This window comes from Corylus avellana, chromosome 10 (genome assembly GCF_965113065.1).
Source record: "Corylus avellana chromosome 10, dhCorAvel1.hap1.2, whole genome shotgun sequence".
Classification (NCBI taxonomy): Eukaryota; Viridiplantae; Streptophyta; class Magnoliopsida; order Fagales; family Betulaceae; genus Corylus; species Corylus avellana.
The window spans coordinates 21,953,481-21,971,474 of NC_142499.1; the positions used below are offsets into that span (position 1 = coordinate 21,953,481).

Below are 17,994 nucleotides of genomic sequence, written 5' to 3' on the forward strand. Positions count from 1 at the left end.
TTAATTTTCCTTTGCATGAAAATGACACTTGCCAATCACAATCCTGAGAAAGTTTAGCATCGGATTCAAAGATGCACGTCTTTTTAATTTCCCCCATGTTATTGTCTTCCCAAACCGAAATGATTCCCACGTTGCTTCTCCTCATCTTATCAGGTAGGATCATTTTCATATAATTAAGCTTTGATTTAGTTTGGTTTCATAAATAATCTTATAATCTCACTCGACAATAGAGCAATTGGCGATTATTTTAATTAAAATTTTTTATATTTTTTTTATTTAGTTGTTGGTATTTTTTTAGTTTTATCAACAAGAAACAGTCTTGATAAAATTATAAGCTAAAAAGAGACTAAAAAAAATATTGGTATTAATAATCCCAGCAGCCTGCAGGCATGTGGGCAAGTAGTATGATTCTTTGAGGCTTGATAATTAGAAGACTTTGAAGTTGGTTTTAAAATAGTATTAATTATACACCTCTTGCATATAATATATAATTATTAACATTTAATTCAAGAATCAAAATCTTTTTTTTTGTTGACATGTCCAGAGGAAGAGAATTCGAATTAGTGACCTCCGCTTCATGAGACGGGGTTCACAGCCGATTGAGCTACCCTTTAGGGACCAAGAATCAAAATCATATTCGCGAAAGATATACATCAAACAATATTTAATTTTTTTTTACAATGAGGACCATTGTTATAGCTTTTTTTTTTTTTTTTAAATGTCAAGTGGAAGATGGGCACAAATGTTTAATTGTCAAGTGGATAGAAGCTGGTGATATCAATCAAGCTGTTCTTTAGTGCCCAAAAACAATCAATCTAAGATGAAATAAAGTAGGTGAAGTTTCAAGGACACGACACTATAAAAGACAAGTGATTTACCCAAAAAAAGGAAAAAAAACAAAAACAAAAACAAAAAACAAAAAAAACTCAGGCAAGAAGATTTCTCGACGGCTCCCAGCTGAAGAGTCAGGTGAGAGTAGGCCCAGGACCAGAGACCCACTAGCATGAATCAAGCACGTGGTATCACGTGCCCAAGGGTCAAGTTTTGGCCCCCTGATGCTTGGACCAGAAAAGGGGCTCACTTTAAAGAAGAGAAGAGTCATGTGCAGATAAAGAAATTCGAATTGTTTTCCAATTAATATGGTTGTGTTATATGAATTAAATGTATAATTACTTTACAAGTTGTTAACATATGATTGTGTGGTATTATAATTTTTATTTTTTTGGTAATGACTGATGTTGCTCCAATCAAATGCTAACACTTGTCAACGAATTATAAAATGATTATAGGTGTAGTATTACTCATTATAAATTATTTAGGTACTACAATTTTTACTATAATTTTCAAACAAATTGCGGTGAGAATATCAATATCTTATCATATTAATGCGGCAGTGCAAATCAATTTTTATTAAAGACAAAACAGAAAAGAATAACGTTACTCTTTATGCTCGTTTTACACCAACTAACATAGCATATCATTAATTTAAAACGTATTACATTAGTTTATATAAAATATGTGTAATAAATAAGTATGACTTTTAAAATTATTATTAAATTAAAATTTAATAATAATTATTTTCATATTTAATAATAATTTTAAAAATCAGGTCGGCGAGATAAAAATATGTTGCCGGCATTACTCGGCCTAGTTGGCCTAGTAGAGGATAAAATAAAAAAAGTAAAAGAAATCTGGGAAAAGGGAATTGGTCCAATTTGTCTTCCTTCAAATTGGTCTTTGTGATCAGAACCCTAATCAACTGCGTAAATTACATCCTTATCTCATCATGGGGCTTACGCTTCTCCCGCAAGTTGATCGTCTATTTGCCAATCTTTTTGGGAGCAGTTATGCCATATGGACCTTTTTGTCCCCATATATTACCAATGTGCCACTTCAGTTGGTAAGGGATTTTGGGATACCAAATGACGCAGGAACCCCTACAACTTGCAAGAGCAAAAGATGGTTGTTATCTTTGTTTATTTATTTTTTTTTATTTTTTTTCACAAAATAAAAATAATAACAAACCATTCAAAATAGAGTTGTAAATAAATCAATCCGTTCGAAAATCTACTCTATACCTGTTCGGTTTAACTCGACTCAAACTCAAACTTGATATTGTACAAACTCGCTCGTTATTGTGAAAATCAACTCGATTAGTAAATAATATATACTCAACTCGCTCAAGAAAATTCTTTTAAAGTTCGACCAATTTGTTTGCCTGACTTGTTAACTTGTTTATATATATATACACACACAAATATATATTAATTTATAACTAAAAATTAGTTATATAAATTTAAGTATGTATGTTAGTAATTAAGTAATATATGTAATATAAATTACTGAATATTTATATTTATAATATAGATAAATGTTTATAAGTTATTTTAAAATTCGGGCTTGAACTCTGTTCAGATCATATATTAAAAAATTTACTAGCTTAACTCGAGCTAGCCCGAATTTTAAACGAGCTTGAACACACATTTAATAGCTTGACTCGAATAAGCATATTCGTAAACGAGCCAATCTTAAAATCTTAAAACTTGACTCGGCTCGGCTTAGCTCGATTATAGCCTTAATTCAAAACATAAAATAAACATACAATTCTCATTGCATAAAACTTGATCGAAAATAGATTATGTACCAAAGTTGATAAATCAGGCATCTCATAGTCAAAACCAATAAAAAGCTAGGGGTGGACTTGTAATTTGCCAATAAAAACCTAGGGGCACCCTTGTAATTGAACACAGCCCCACTATCCCTATTCTATCTCCCCACATGAACCTTAATTTAACCCTTTCTTTCTTCTGACAAACCAACCAACCCCACCCCCCCCCCCCCCCCCCCCACAACCTCCTCCTCCCCCTCCCCCCCTCTCTCTCTCTCTCTCTCTCATCGCCCACTGTAAAGATCACCCAGAGCACCACCTCTGGGAAGAGTTGGAAAGCGACTAACCCATCTCTCCCCACGGCCCACCCTCTCTCTCTCTCTCGCAAAAGCATATATATATATATATACACACACACACACACACACACAATACGATATACCCACCTCCACACAAACTTATGCAACCAAAAGTGAACAAGGCCATAATCTGAAGTTCTGAATCCCATCGACACAAAAAGAGCGTCCGAAAATGCTCTCAAAATCCTCACTCCTACTCCACAGAATCAACGCCACACCCACCAACACCGCCACGCAGTGCGTGCACAACGAGTGGTTCCCTCTCACGTGCGCCACCCAAGTGCCGGACACTGTGGCGCGCTACCACACGCACGCGGTGGGGCCCAACCAGTGCTGCTCCGCCGTCGTGCAAGAGATCTCCTCGCCGGTCGTCACCGTCTGGTCCGTGGTGCGCCGCTTCGACAACCCCCAGGCCTACAAGCACTTCGTCAAGAGCTGCCACGTCGTCGTCGGCGACGGCGACGTGGGCACCCTCCGCGAGGTCAGCGTCGTCTCCGGCCTCCCCGCCGGGAGGAGCACCGAGCGCCTCGAGATCCTCGACGAAGAGCGTCACGTCATCAGCTTCAGCGTCGTCGGTGGCGACCACCGCCTCGCCAACTACCGGTCGGTCACCACTCTCCACCCCTCACCCGCTGGCAACGGTACCGTAGTGATCGAGTCCTACGTCGTCGATGTACCGCCCGGGAACACCAGGGAAGACACTTCAGTGTTCGTCGACACCATCGTTCGGTGCAACCTCCAGTCACTGGCTCAGATCGCCGAGAACTCCGCCCGACCCAACAACAAGTCTTCGTCATAAAAAGTAAATTTTCTCATATTATTATAAATATTAATACGCCGTCCTTTTTTTGTGATTATCCGATGTGGGTTTTCCAAATCAAAGATCCAGTTAACGTCATTAATTAGCACTAGTTCGATCTCATCCCACATTTGCTACATATTTTTCTGTGTAATACACAATAATGTTTGAGAATTATGACATAACACCTCCACTAGTCCCTGTTTTTTCATTGTTTTTTATAATGTGGCCGATTCAGCCGATAATTATCTGGATTATAATAGAGATTTTAAAACGAAAAGAATCTAAAGAAAGATTAGAGTGACAGTAGGACGGAGACGGTACGAACACGATTACACAGTGTCTGTCAGAACTGAGAAATCAGATGGATAGAATGGAAGACCAACAAAAAGGAAGGAGGATTGTTCTTCTTTTTGAATAATAAAAGTTGGTGGTCATGTGGGTATTCCAAGTTTCCCACGTGAAACAGCCCGTTCTGATGACGACTATGACGACGGCGGTGATGCGACCGTTTATCGGCCTATTATAAAATGATTCATTTATGGGGTGGGTTTTCCAATTTCCCACAACTTCAACTACCCATTTGATTTAGTAATTAATAGAGTAAGACAAAACTGTAAATGTCTTATGATTTTAAGGTTTTAATCAGCCAAGTATTCAATTCTTTTAAGGATTTTAAATCAATGGTGAAATCCTTAAACAGTTGATTGTTATTAAAGCTGGGTGCCAAGTCAGAAATTTGAGTAATGTTAAGTACCATCTTTTTATCCTTTTAAAGCTAATATGACTTTTAAAATCACAATTGGATCAAAATTCAAATATGATTCATCTAAAATTTAATGGTGATTTTAAAAGTCACGTCAACTTTAGGAGGATTTTAAGAAAATAAAAAGATGGTACCTAGCATTACTCTAAAAATTTAAGTCGTTGAGAAAACAATTTATAGATTAGATTAGAATGTCTTATTATTATGCAAAAATATAATATTAAATCATTGAACCGTAATGCTAATAAGATGAGTCATCGACATATGACAATTTATATAGCACTTATGATACATGAATTGTCATGTCAATTTATAAATGTAACGTGTCAGGTAAATTATCGCTAAACCGAAACCGTCTCTATTGTAAGAGACTATTATAAAAGTTGTATCTCTACAATCGCAGGAACCTTAGAAACTCCTAAGGCTTATTCATTCATGCATGCACATGCTGTGGCAAATTTGTTCCTCCAAACGTACGTACACAAAAAAAGATCAATTGAGATATAATTAGTAATTAATAAGGTATAAGTAGGAAGGAAAAAGGTTAGTGCAGTTAGAGAATATGCTGGGGGGTGGGTGGGTGGGTAGGGGGGGGAGGGGTGGGTCCTTTCTTTAAGTTCCAAGGCTTTTGGGTGTGTACAGTTTGAGGAGGAGGGAAGGGAAAGAAGATTTAAAAAAAAAGGATAAAAAAAGGGGTAAAAAGAGAAAGAAAGATGAGTGGGGGGGTTAATTGATGGAGGCTGGAAGTATCGAGGAGGGGTAGGGTGAGGTATGCATGGAGGGAGGGAGGGAGGGAGGGAGGGATGGTGCATTAAAAAACACTCAAAAATAACGTGATAGGAATCATCAACAGCTGCCCGCGGCTGCAACTTGGACTTTTGAAAGCTCAACTAGCTGTTAAAAGAAACATGCAACTTGCATCCTTCTTTTGTCTTCTCCCTATCGACCTCTCTTTTTATATATAAAATAAATACATATATATATAAATGCAACTTGCATTTTCTCCTTCTCTCTCTCTCTCTCTCTCTCTCTTGGTTGCTGGGTGTTGAATAGGACGGTTGTGCAAGTTGGTCTGCAAGTGGGAGGGAGAAGGAGCTGCTTTTAATGATCCCCCGTGTACTCTTGTCTACTTTTCAATGCCTTCACGCCACCCATCTCTCTCTCTCTCTCTCTCCTGTCTTTTTCTAGACGATTTGAATTGAATTTGATTATCTAAACCCTGCAAAAACTCCATACTGCTTCCTGTTTACGGTATTTTCAACTAACCATCATTCTTACCAATACTTATCATTGCGGCAGCTGATCCCGCCGCCCCGTTACCGTTAATAAATATGCCAGAAATTTTTTTTTTTTATAATTATCAAACTCACTTGTCAAAGTAGGTTTCCAACAGTGTATCTGGTCCAATTCTGATATTGAAATTGTAATTTCTTAAATTATGTGAATTTAGGCTGCTTTTTTTTTTTTTTTTTTTCAAACAGAATGAAAAAATGTTACATGTTATCGCTGATAATTTAGTATATATTTTTATTAGGTTCTTGCACTTTATGTCGTAGAAAAGTTTTGAGTCAAAAATTATATTCTTTTAGTTTACTAAAGAATAAGAGTCTCTTCAAAAGTGAAGAAAAAGCTTTTGAAATTTTTTTATTTTTTATTTTGTCTCGATAATATATTACATTTTTAATATGTAGCATTTTTCAATTTGTTCGATGCAAGTAACCACCCTGACTTCACATAATTTGAGTTTGAATTAAAAGGGAAATTTACAGTTTACCTCCTCAAAGTTGACAGCGTTTTTCAATTCGAACACTAAAGTTTCAATTTTTGCAATCCACCCCCCAAAGTTTCAATTTTTTGCAATTTGACCAATTTTATCCAAAACTTCCCATATTGCCCATAATTATTTTATTATTTTTTATTTTTTATAAAAAAAATTCAGGGGTCATCTGGTCATTTTTGCACCCTCAAATTTGTTTTCGTTTTCATAAAAAATAAAAATCAGGGGCAATATGGAAATTTTGGGATGATATTGGTCGAGTTGAAAAAAATTGAAACTTTGTGGGGGTGGATTGTAAAAATTGAAACTTTGATGTTCAAATTGAATAACGTTCTCAACTTTGGGGGGTAAACTGTAATTTTTCCGAATTAAAATTATTTGAAACCAAAAAAAAAAAAAAAAATCTGACTCGGAATTGAAAACCTCAAACCGGCTTTTGATTGTTAAGACACAATATCCGGTCCGCGATAAATGCTGAACCGGGAGCATAAGGGAAAAAAAGATGAAAATATATATATATATATATATATATATATATATATTTGTTCTTTGATTAAAATGATAGGAAATTTAATGCCTTTTTCTCAATACATTATGGTTATTTTATTGCCGCAATAAACGAATATGATATAGTAAATTAACCCACTGCAGGAGAGGCGAAGGCAGTTTTCAATTGACCTTGTCTACCAAATATGAAACATATATCATCTTGGAAGAGACTCTCACTGTACGTACAATATATAAGATATTGCACGGGATGAAATAGCTCTAATTTGGGTCCTTCACATTAAATGAATGGTTTATAACACAACAACACATAGAAGAAAAAGAAGGGCCGGTGGCTTGCCTTGAGTTGAGGAGACTCATTTGGGCCAAACAATTAGGCCCAAACCATGGATCTCAATGAGCTAAATGAATCAGCCATCAAGGGTTCAAAGGACAAAGGAGGACGCATCATAGGGGATAATTGCTATACCACATTTAGGGATGGATCTAGAACTTTTAGTTTGGGGTGACATTTAAAAAAAAAAAATTGGGGGTAGGGCAAAAATCAAATTTTAAGTGTCTATTTTATAAAAAAAATATATATTTTTAGGGACCATCTTATGGCTTGGGGGGACCAGTACCCTAAGCCTTAATTGGTTCCGCTCCTGACCACATCATCTCAATTGTCCTGATGTTTCCCGTAAAGAATTAGACAACACCCTTGACCTTTCAACATATATGTACGTAGCATTAAACAACGTCTAATAACGGTTGTAGGGGGCAATAAATTCAATGCCAGGACTATAAGTTACTAACGAAAGACGCCTGACATAGGACATGTCTATTAGTAGACGACACCTAGCTAGATCCATATAGGGGAAACAAATATTCCGCATAAGTAAGATAAAACAACCACTCCAACCTCTTTATTACTCTAGTGCTATTACATTCTCCTTTTCACCAGAGAAAAATCCTTACAAACTTAAGCATTGAAGGTATCCTCACTGACCCTCATGGCAAGTCTTCGAGCTAACTTTGCATTTTTCTCTTCCAGGCATTGATCTAAGGTTGGTTGTGCACTCAATTGCATTTGTGAATATGAGGCCAACCTTACCGGGGTGATTCAGCCACCCCTTACCTAATTTTTGGGATGGCCTAACCATCATTTTTCTTATCATAAGAATGATTCGACCACTCTTAAGTTAACTATTAAAGGTGGCCGAATAACTACTTTTAGCCACTAGAGTAGCGGTATTTGCTTTATTACATAGAATTTGAACTATTAGAGCTTGACCCAATTTTAAGTGGGGTTCGTTTTTGTTAGACACAGTAATGAAGCTGAGGAAACAAGAAGACATGGGATTGAAGGACACTAGCATATATATTCACAAGCAATCGGGCTAGCTAATGCCATCATGTATATATAAACTGTAAGTATATATGGGTTTAGGGTTCAAATCCATGACCGTTACCGTTAGAGGGTTTGCACTTGAGTTTTGGGAGTTCCTTTACTCCAACGAACATGGATGTGGAGATGTCAACAACTCAACCTAATCCCAATAGATCGAACAGCTCAGGTTTAACAAGGCGTTAGAAAAATTAAATCGAAAGGGACAGCTTTGGTTATGGCCTAAGTTACCCATATACCACTTCGCATTGACTTCCGTGAATACATTATTATAATATGAATCTGATATATATATAGTAAATGACGTTGATATTAGGCCATGTCAATTAGGGGTGGCAATTTGTATTTATGTGTCAAGTTTGAATTTGTTTGAGGTATTAGTATAAATAAGACTATACAGGTTGATTTTAACCGATTTATTTAATTAATCAAGCGTCTTAACCCAAATTTATTAATTTCATGTTGGATTTGTATCGGGTTCATGATATAAAAGAAACAAAAGAAATAAGTGAATATATTGGCTGATATATCGATTTATCAGCCTATATCAATGATATAAAAAATATTGGGAAAATATTAGTGTAAATGACGTTGATATTAGGGATGTCAATTAGGGGTGTTAATTTGTATTTATGGGTTAATTAAGTTTGAGTTTGGTTGAGGTATTAGTATATATAAGATTATACAGGGCAATCTTAACCAATTTATTTAATTAAACGAGTTAGACTTATTATCCTTAATTTATTAATTTTATGTTGAATTCGTATCAGGTTCATGAGTTAGGTAAAAAATCAACACACACATTCATACTTGAGCCTAAAGATCAATCAAGTTTGACTCCTATTAAAATTAAGTTTAACTCCCCATTCATGATTTGGCCAGCGATAAATTCTAGTTTGGGTCGAGATAGGATATATACTATCAGAAAAATTGGTAAAATAAAAAGAATTAAAGGAAACAGAAGAAAGAATTGCTGATATATCAATTTATCAGCACATATAAATAATTTTTTTTTTTTTTTAAAAAAAGGAAAATAGTAGAAGATCGATCATGAATAGACAACGAGATATGGGTCTCTCCCTTTTATCCATAGTATGTCGACCGTACCCTTTTGTCTGCTGGATATAGTGTTATTTTTGTCAATGTGCGTGCAATTTAAACTAACTATTGCTTTCATCAAACTACCCAAAGCTGCAATTCCACTACTCCTACTTCATGACAAATGATTCTTCACCTACCGCTGGAAACTTCATAAAGGAGAAAGCATACGGAATCCCCACACAAGGAGATCAAGGAGAAGTTGATTGATCATTAATGGCGAAGAAAACCCAAATGGTCATTGGAACATGGGGTATCAGAAGCAGCTTCCATTCCCTTATCGGCCTCCTCCTCACCGTCCTAATCATCGCCGCCGTTTATCTTACCCAAGACAGAGGACGGCCATCGGAAGACAGAACCTGCGGCGGCGATTCACTGTCACACTGCAATTTGTTTTCGGGCAAGTGGGTGTTTGATAACCAAACATACCCTCTATACAAAGAGAACCAGTGCACTTTCATGTCTGATCAGTTGGCCTGTGGGAGGTTTGGGAGAAAAGACTTGAGCTATCAGAACTGGAGGTGGCAACCTCACCAATGCAACCTTCCTAGGTATATCTATACATACATACATACAACAAATGGTGATGATGATGATATGTTTAAGGTTGTGTTTTGTCTGTGTTTTTGAGCTATTCGTGGGCGTTTTTGTTGTATGTTAATAAGCTAGGTTCAACGCCACAGCGCTGCTGGAGAGGCTGAAGAGCAAGAGGCTTATGTTTGTTGGGGATTCTCTGAATAGGGGCCAGTGGGTGTCGATGGTTTGCCTGCTTGATTCATGGATCCCTCCAAAGCTTAAATCAATGAGCAGCAATGGCTCATTAATCACCTTTAAGGCCATTGTGAGTATTAATTAATATATATAATTTCCTTAAATATATAAAGTTGAAGACTTGCAATTGCATGCACGTATATATAAGGCTCTGACTCTGGGCAAGTACTTTTGCCAAAACACAGCCTCTCTGGGCGTGCGCAGTACTTCCTTAATTAATTGTTGGGCAAATAATAAGACATCGTAGTGACCATTGTCTTCTTATCCAGCAATTCGAAAGACTAACAATTAAGACTTCAAAGACGGAACCACCCCTAGCCTTCAGGGTTTTTGGCCTCACTAAAATTTAAATAATGTTACTCTATTTTTAAAATTGTAAATATTTTTATGAAATAGACCTCTCAAAATTTATCTTTAAGCCTAATTTTATTTTTTTAAAAAAAAAAAAATTTGTCCCCCCCTCTCCTAAATTTCTAATTGTAGGCCCCATATTAGCTATCTTGTCTTCGCTCGATTCAGATAGCAAATGAATGAAAATCCAGATCCAATTAACATACCCAAAAAAGAAAATTACTATTATTAGTGAAGGACAAAATTTTCTTCTAAATTGGATTTAAAGAAAATTTTTTTTAACTCAATTTATTTAAACTAACATATATCCTTCGAGAATGTAATTCTTATATGCATTTTTAATAAAATTATTAGAGTACATAATGCTTATGTTACATTAAGGAACAACTAGTTCCATATATAATTGCCAAACTTGTTGCTTTTCAAAGTGTTGTAAATTATAGTAGAGAAGCTAATAGCTAGCTAATCTGATGAAGGAATACAATGCATCAATTGAGTTCTACTGGGCTCCGTTGCTAGTGGAATCGAACTCCGACGATCCAGTGACCCACCGGTTACCAGAACGGATTGTGAGAGTGAAGGCAATTGAGAAGCATGCTAGGCATTGGACCGACGCCGACATACTCATCTTTGATTCCTATCTCTGGTGGAGAAGACCCAAAATGAATGTTTTGTGAGTAAAATACATTACAAACCCCCAACAACTCCATCACCATTTATACAAACCTGGGATTTGAAAACAAGATTTTAAAAACGCAATTAAGCGTTTGCTAAAATCGTGCATTTTTTAAAACACACCCTCTTACCTGTGATTGGTAAAACGCAGATTTTTCTACAATTTAAAATTGTGATTATAAAAAACATTCTTAAATGATACTTTTTTTTTTTTTTTTTTTGTGATTTGATTTAAAACGACACTTAGTTTACAAAATCCCAGTGTCAAATGCACTCTTAGTAGAATAATGCTAAGAACTGTACTTTTTAATTATCTCATTATTATTCCACCACACTAACGTTACAATGCTAATCAATTATTGTTTTAAACCAAAAAAAAAAAAAAAAATCAAAAACTAATTGGCATTGTTACATCAATAGAGATAATGATTAATTTGGTAAAAGTGTGGATTATATTTATAGTTACATTTTTAGTATTGTCATTTGATTTGTTGCAACCACCGTTGACTTAAATATTAATCTAATTGTGTTGATTTTTGATATGGCAATGATTAGGTGGGGATCATTTGAAAGCCGTGAGGAAGCCATTTATAAAGATGTAGAGATGCTGCGGGTCTATGAGATGGCTCTGAGGACGTGGTCTGATTGGTTGGAAATGCATGTTAATAGAACCAAGACCCAATTGTTTTTTGTTAGCATGTCACCAACTCATGAAAGGTATCTCCACTAATACAAAATTCCAAAATCATGCATTACTTTTTTCTCAACAAATTAATCATATATATTAGTAATGTAAATATATAGGATGGAACTAGAAATTTAACTTTAAGTGTGCTAGATTGTATTGCATTTTTTTTTTTTTTTTATATAGGCTAAAGTACAAAAAAGACCTAAAATATTGTTTTTTAAACATTTTTTGAGGAGGGAGGCCATATTCCCAGTCAACACTCCTTGGTCCGTCACATATATATTATGCAAATGTTTTGGGTAGTACATATTTTCCTATAACTCTTGACAAACCCGTGTTGCAATTCACGTGATACTTATTAATTCACTCACTAAACAACTTAAATATTAATTATTTAGTGGTTGACGTGATAAGTATCTATGAACTGTCATGTTAATTTGTAAGAGACTTGCAGTAAAAAATACCGTGTTTGCTAATGACTTTATTTTCTATTCTCAAGTCAAAGACATTAACTAATAACTCAAAATACAAAATACTTGTTAAAACACAAAAACTGTTTTTGCCTTTATGTCGTTACATCATAACATTTTTTTCATACTAAAAACAAAACAAACACTCCCAAAACACATCCTTTGCAACATCACACATACTTTGCAACATCCCTAACACTTGTTCATGTTTTTTTCTAAGGAAAAAAGTTTTCAATATCAATGACAGTTAAAAACAAAATTTACCATGGAGATGGATGTATATTTCAGGGGTAAAGATTGGGGTGGTGGTGCAAATTGTTACGCAGAAACAGAGCCAGTTTCAAGAGAGGGGTACTGGGGAAGTGACTCGGATCCAAAAATGATGCGAGTGGTTGAAACCGTGCTTGATGAATTGAAAACAAGAGGAGTGAATGTACAGATGCTTAACATCACCCAGCTGTCTGAATACAGAAAAGAAGGCCACCCATCAATCTACAGGAAGCAATGGGATTCCCTAACAGAAGAGCAAATATCAGATCCCAGTAGTTATGCAGACTGTATACATTGGTGCCTCCCTGGAGTGCCCGACGTCTGGAATGAGTTCCTCTATGCTTACATTGTTCATAAATGACAAACTCCATTTGGAAATAAAATTCATCATCACATGTTTTCTATTTTTTTTGTTTTTTTTTTTTTTAATTTATTTATTAATTTATAGAGAGTAATGATACTCTTCACACTCATTTCACACCGGTTGACGTTGCGTGTTTTAAGTGACTTTTCATGTCAGCTACTTAAAACACGTTATGTCTAACTTTGTGAAGTTGGTTTGAAGAGTAGTATGACTCTTAATTATAAGTTTTAGCATTGTTAAATTTTCAATCAATCACAAATTAAGCTCAAGGGATTGAAAGGTATATACTAATACTACTTCTTAAGAAGAAAAAAAAATCTAGGGACTTTTCATTTTTTTTTTTTTTAAATAATAATGATTGTGTCACGTGACGAGTACTATTGGCACATGATGTGTCAAATGAGGACCATGTGACATTAATTGGTTGGTCTAACATGATATATCATAACTATCGTTAATACTTAGACAATTGAGTGACAAAGGAAACTATTTAAAACAAGAGGAAAACTTAAGAACTTAATTGTTGAAATTAAAAATTATAGACAGATTAAATCTATATTTGCTAGTTTTCTTTCTTTCTTTCCTTTTTTTTTTTTTTTTTTTTGAATTACAACAGAGGAAGTGAGGGTATTTGCTAGTTCATTCCTGAATGTAGTACTATGTCTGAGCTTGACATTGAGTTTGTTTATCAATCAAATCTTAAAGGGTGACTAAAGTTTAACTAGATTTTTAAATAAATAAACTATTCTAGCTTAATTCAAACTGGCTATGAAAATATGATAAATATCTGTTAGGATCCTCTCTATTTTACATTTTTAATAGTATATTTATTATCACTTCATTTAAAATTAGGTGCTAATTAACATGAAGACCGGTGAACTGGTGAAGTACATTTAGTCATATATGGAAAACTTGGACCCTATTTTTGTGGAAAAATTAATAATAATGGACTGCCTCTATATATGGTAAATTAATGAAACCAAACCATATTCTTTTGAATCTTAAAAAGCTATTATTCATTTGAATATGGAGTAGGCCATACTGGAATTATTTCTAAATCCTATCAAGACCATAAATTAGAGCTGCGACCGACATCGATCAAGAAAACTTTCATATGAATGAATATATATGCTACATTACAGCTGTCACATTCTGAGCAATCAGACAGCCCCAAGAAAATCAATGATCCAGCTAATCATGACAAGGCAACGTTCATAATATTCTTTATCTACTACAACTCTATTATGATTCTAGGAATAATTTTGTCAAATGCAATCAGAATTCATTGTATTTTTCAGATAATTCTCTTTTAGAGTTCATAAGATTGTATTATTTGTATTATTTGTATTTTTAAACTAAATTATTTGTATTTTATTATTAGATAATCACTCATTCACAAATCTTGTATGGGATTCTAATAACTGTATGAATAACTACATCATCGATATTAAACATTTTGATTATAAAATATAAATGGGACAAACGAAGGGGATTCTAAGGCAAGTCCAATGGTACGGGAAGCACCCAATCTTTGTCTTAACAAATTTGCATTAATACATGTAAAGTCTCAAGCTAGGTAACCCTCTTCTTCTTCTTCTTTCAAATGCTTCGGTCAAAACCTCTGACGAGAGAGAGAGAGACAGAGACAGACTCTCGGATTTGCTTGCTTTTTAGCAAATCCGTTGTTCTTTCATGATGCAGCGGTGGAACAGAAAGAAAACCCATTTTCCTTTGCTGGTGTTTCTGTTACTAGTCTTCATAGTTTTTACAGTCCTCTACAACGAAAGTAACATCCAGCGAATCCAAGAAAACCCGGACCATGTTCATCATCATCAGGAAGCTTCGGTCAGATATGTTAAGCCAAATCGTTTAAACCCAGGTCAAGGTACGCGAGTTCATAGCGCTAGGGATCTGGGTCTACTTTACTCTGTTTTTTTTTTTTTGGTTTGCCTTTGAATTCTTGGTTAATTTCTTTACTTGGGTGTCTTGGAATCGTGCTTTTCCTTGGATTTGGTTTGATGGGTCTTTGTTGGTTTTCTTGGATTGTAGAAGTTTTGGATAGATTCAGTAAGTGTAACTCCACAAGGGACTATAGTGGTCGGAGAATTGCATGGGTTGACCGTCCGGCGGTGAACGGACAACGGAGAGTGGCTTCGCAGACCTGTGATGTGTTCTCGGGCAAATGGGTGTTTGATAATACTTCTCATCCGCTGTACAATGAGTCGGAGTGTCCGTACATGTCGGACCAATTGGCGTGTCACAAGCATGGGAGGTCTGATTTGGGGTACCAGTACTGGAGATGGCAACCGCACAACTGCAAATTGAAGAGGTGATTTTCTGTCGTTCCTTTGCTTCTGGTTCGTCTCTATTGGCATTGATTTATGCTAGTATAATTTTAGAGCAAAATTAATACTTTTGAATTTCATAGAATCCGATGTTCTCAAAAAAATGCTGCCTTGCAAATGTAGTACAAAAAATGGTACATGGTTCATGTGAAGTTCCGATTTAATTGGTATTAATTGATTTTTTTTCTCTTTATTTGGGCTTGTTTTGTAGATGGAGTGTGACTGAAATGTGGGAGAAGTTGAGAGGGAAAAGGCTAATGTTTGTGGGGGATTCACTTAACAGAGGGCAATGGATATCAATGTTGTGTTTGTTACAGTCGGTGATTCCAGCAAATAAGAGAACCATTACGCCAAATGCCCCTCTTACAATTTTCAGAGCAGAGGTAAGCTAGGCCCTTCCCAAGTGGTTGGAGTAAATGTATGAGTCATATGATTGTCTGTGTAACAAGGGGTAAAGAATGTGTCAGCAACTGCCCGCGAGAGTTAAGCTCGGATAGTTGACTCGTTAGGTTAATACCACAAGATTGTCTAATCAAGTCCTCACTCAACCGATACACGACCGTTCTTGCAAGTGGGGTCGTGTATCTGGGATTTACCCAACAGGGATGCGTCATAAAGTTGCCCTACCTTGAAGGGGTTCCACGTCATTAACAAAAAAAAAAAAACAGAATGTGCATGCATATGTTTATAAAGGTCATTAGTGAACGTTTTAAGTAGGTGATAACTTTTGATAACTAACAAGAGACATGAATTTGGGGGGGTTGAGTTGTGCTTGCTTAGGGTGGGGTAAGATTATGACTACCAAAAAAGATATACTGAGAATTTCATATTGTTGTTCTTCATTGTTATATCTTGTGTCAATTGCAGGAATATAATGCAACTGTGGAATTTCTCTGGGCCCCGTTACTTGTTGAATCTAATTCTGATGATCCCGTGAATCACAGATCGGATGAACGGATAATCCGTCCTGATTCAATCCTTAAGCATGCATCGCAGTGGGAGCATGCTGATATACTAGTTTTCAACACATACTTGTGGTGGCGACAAGGCCCAGTTAAGCTGTTGTAAGTATAATAATACCATCCTGGTTTCTGACTAGGAAAAATGAGCTATTCAGGGGAAAAAATATTTATTGGTGTCGTATTTTTCGCAGATGGAGTACTGAAGAAAACGGGGTTTGTGAAGAATTAGATGGGTTAGGAGCCATGGAAATGGCCATGGGGGCATGGGCAGACTGGGTGGCTTCTAAAGTTGATCCCCTCAAGAAGCGAGTCTTTTTTGTTACCATGTCCCCGACGCATCTCTGGTGAGTGCCAAAAGCCTTAATTTTCAATTTCCTTTCAGTTTAGGCACCAGTCGTGCAATCAATACCAATTATTGGATTGTTTCTTCTGTCCACTATTACAACTTTAATTTAAACTCATAAAAAGTTAAGAGGTGGTGTGTTTTAGGAGTTTGTGTTTAAAGCTGGATTTAGGAGCATTGATGCTCTATTGGTTATAAAATATGTAGAAAAGAGAGCTCCGGTTGCTCTGCAGTCACAGTCTGTTCAACCCGGACTGCCAAAAACGAAAAGTTCAGGCTTTTCAAGGAAGAAGGAAGGACCATTAGGGTTCAGGAGATGTTTTCGTACTCTAGATAAACTTAGAATACTCTAAATCTGATCTAAGAAATTCTTTATTTTGAAAGAAAAGAAATTAAAATCATAGTTGGCCAATAAGCCAACAGAATTAGGTCATTTGTCAATATCAACGTTTGCATGTAATCCACTCAACAAATTTTGAAAAATTAATTTGTGCTCAGGAGTCGAGAGTGGGAACGAGGAAGTGAAGGCAATTGCTATAATGAGAAAACCCCTATAGATTTTGAAGGCTACTGGGGAAGTGGTTCTGACTTGCCTACAATGAGCATGGTGGAGAAGGTCATCAGTAGGTTAGGTTCAAAGGTTTCAGTTCTCAATATTACTCAACTCTCGGAGTATCGGAAAGACGGCCACCCTTCGATCTACCGCAAGTTTTGGGAGCCTCTGAGGCCGGAACAACTGTCGAACCCTGCAAGTTACTCTGATTGCATACATTGGTGCTTGCCTGGTGTACCTGATGTGTGGAATGAATTACTTTTTCATTTTTTGTAAAAACAAATGTATACTAGAAAGGTCTTCTTAGTTGGTTTGATATAGAGAATTAACAATGGAAGAGGGAAGTTTGAGTTTTGATCCTGCCAATGCCAATGTGTTGATGCTTCCATTCTTAAGGGAAGTAGTTGCTTGTAACAAGATACTCAGTTAATTTATTCAGTCCAAATATTAAAGATCAAGATTTGGGCTCTGTCTGATAGTTCTTTTTATATGGTGTTTTTCGTTTGAAAAAGTATTATGACGTGACATAAAAGTAAAAATAGTTTTTGAGTGTTTTGTATTTTGGGTTGTTAATGTTTTTATTTTAAAAACAAGAAAAAGAAAATGAAAAAGCTTTAGCAAACAAAGATGAACATTGCTCTTACTAATAACGAGAATGAAATTAACCCACCATTTGAATGCAGTTTCATTGAATTAATCTTCGTTGGATAGATTAATTCTAGTGTGGATTAGATGATTTTAATCTTGTGACTCATTAAAATGTTATTTTTAATGTCTGAAGGTGTTTATCAATTGAATCTAAGATTTAAGCAATATTTAATAGGTACGTTTGATCAAACTTTTTATAATTTTCTTTCGTGTTTTGGTTGAAAGTGTTCTAAAATGATATAATGTAAAAGTA

The 17,994-nt window shown here is 35.6% G+C and overlaps 3 protein-coding genes across 3 annotated transcripts; all 3 read left to right on the top strand.

Moving 5' to 3' along the window:
- Window positions 1-2,873: 2,873 nt before the first annotated feature.
- Window positions 2,874-3,962, top strand: PYL4 (PYR1-like 4). Its single transcript, XM_059607522.2, has one exon. The coding sequence runs from the start codon at window positions 3,140-3,142 to the stop codon at window positions 3,764-3,766; it is 627 nt and encodes a 208-aa protein (XP_059463505.2). The 5' UTR covers window positions 2,874-3,139; the 3' UTR covers window positions 3,767-3,962.
- Window positions 3,963-9,503: 5,541 nt separating this feature from the next.
- On the top strand, window positions 9,504-12,930 carry TBL34 (TRICHOME BIREFRINGENCE-LIKE 34). Its single transcript, XM_088511093.1, has 5 exons — window positions 9,504-9,852; window positions 9,971-10,142; window positions 10,900-11,096; window positions 11,654-11,815; window positions 12,545-12,930. The coding sequence occupies exons 1-5, from the start codon at window positions 9,518-9,520 to the stop codon at window positions 12,885-12,887; spliced, it is 1,209 nt and encodes a 402-aa protein (XP_088367219.1). The 5' UTR covers window positions 9,504-9,517; the 3' UTR covers window positions 12,888-12,930.
- Window positions 12,931-14,568: 1,638 nt separating this feature from the next.
- Window positions 14,569-17,579, top strand: TBL35 (TRICHOME BIREFRINGENCE-LIKE 35). Its single transcript, XM_059572729.2, has 6 exons — window positions 14,569-14,775; window positions 14,940-15,219; window positions 15,447-15,618; window positions 16,103-16,299; window positions 16,389-16,541; window positions 17,039-17,579. The coding sequence occupies exons 1-6, from the start codon at window positions 14,583-14,585 to the stop codon at window positions 17,367-17,369; spliced, it is 1,326 nt and encodes a 441-aa protein (XP_059428712.2). The 5' UTR covers window positions 14,569-14,582; the 3' UTR covers window positions 17,370-17,579.
- Window positions 17,580-17,994: the final 415 nt, after the last annotated feature.

Excerpts from the sequence above, each read along its gene's own strand:
- PYL4 (XM_059607522.2), top strand. The coding sequence starts at position 3,140 with ATGCTCTCAAAATCCTCACTCCTACTCCACAGAATCAACGCCACACCC.
- TBL34 (XM_088511093.1), top strand. The coding sequence starts at position 9,518 with ATGGCGAAGAAAACCCAAATGGTCATTGGAACATGGGGTATCAGAAGC. Across the intron at positions 10,143-10,899 it reads TAATCACCTTTAAGGCCATT|GAATACAATGCATCAATTGA; the intron begins GTGAGTATTAAT and ends AATCTGATGAAG. Across the intron at positions 11,097-11,653 it reads AGACCCAAAATGAATGTTTT|GTGGGGATCATTTGAAAGCC; the intron begins GTGAGTAAAATA and ends GGCAATGATTAG.
- TBL35 (XM_059572729.2), top strand. The coding sequence starts at position 14,583 with ATGATGCAGCGGTGGAACAGAAAGAAAACCCATTTTCCTTTGCTGGTG. Across the intron at positions 15,220-15,446 it reads CACAACTGCAAATTGAAGAG|ATGGAGTGTGACTGAAATGT; the intron begins GTGATTTTCTGT and ends CTTGTTTTGTAG. Across the intron at positions 15,619-16,102 it reads TTACAATTTTCAGAGCAGAG|GAATATAATGCAACTGTGGA; the intron begins GTAAGCTAGGCC and ends TGTCAATTGCAG.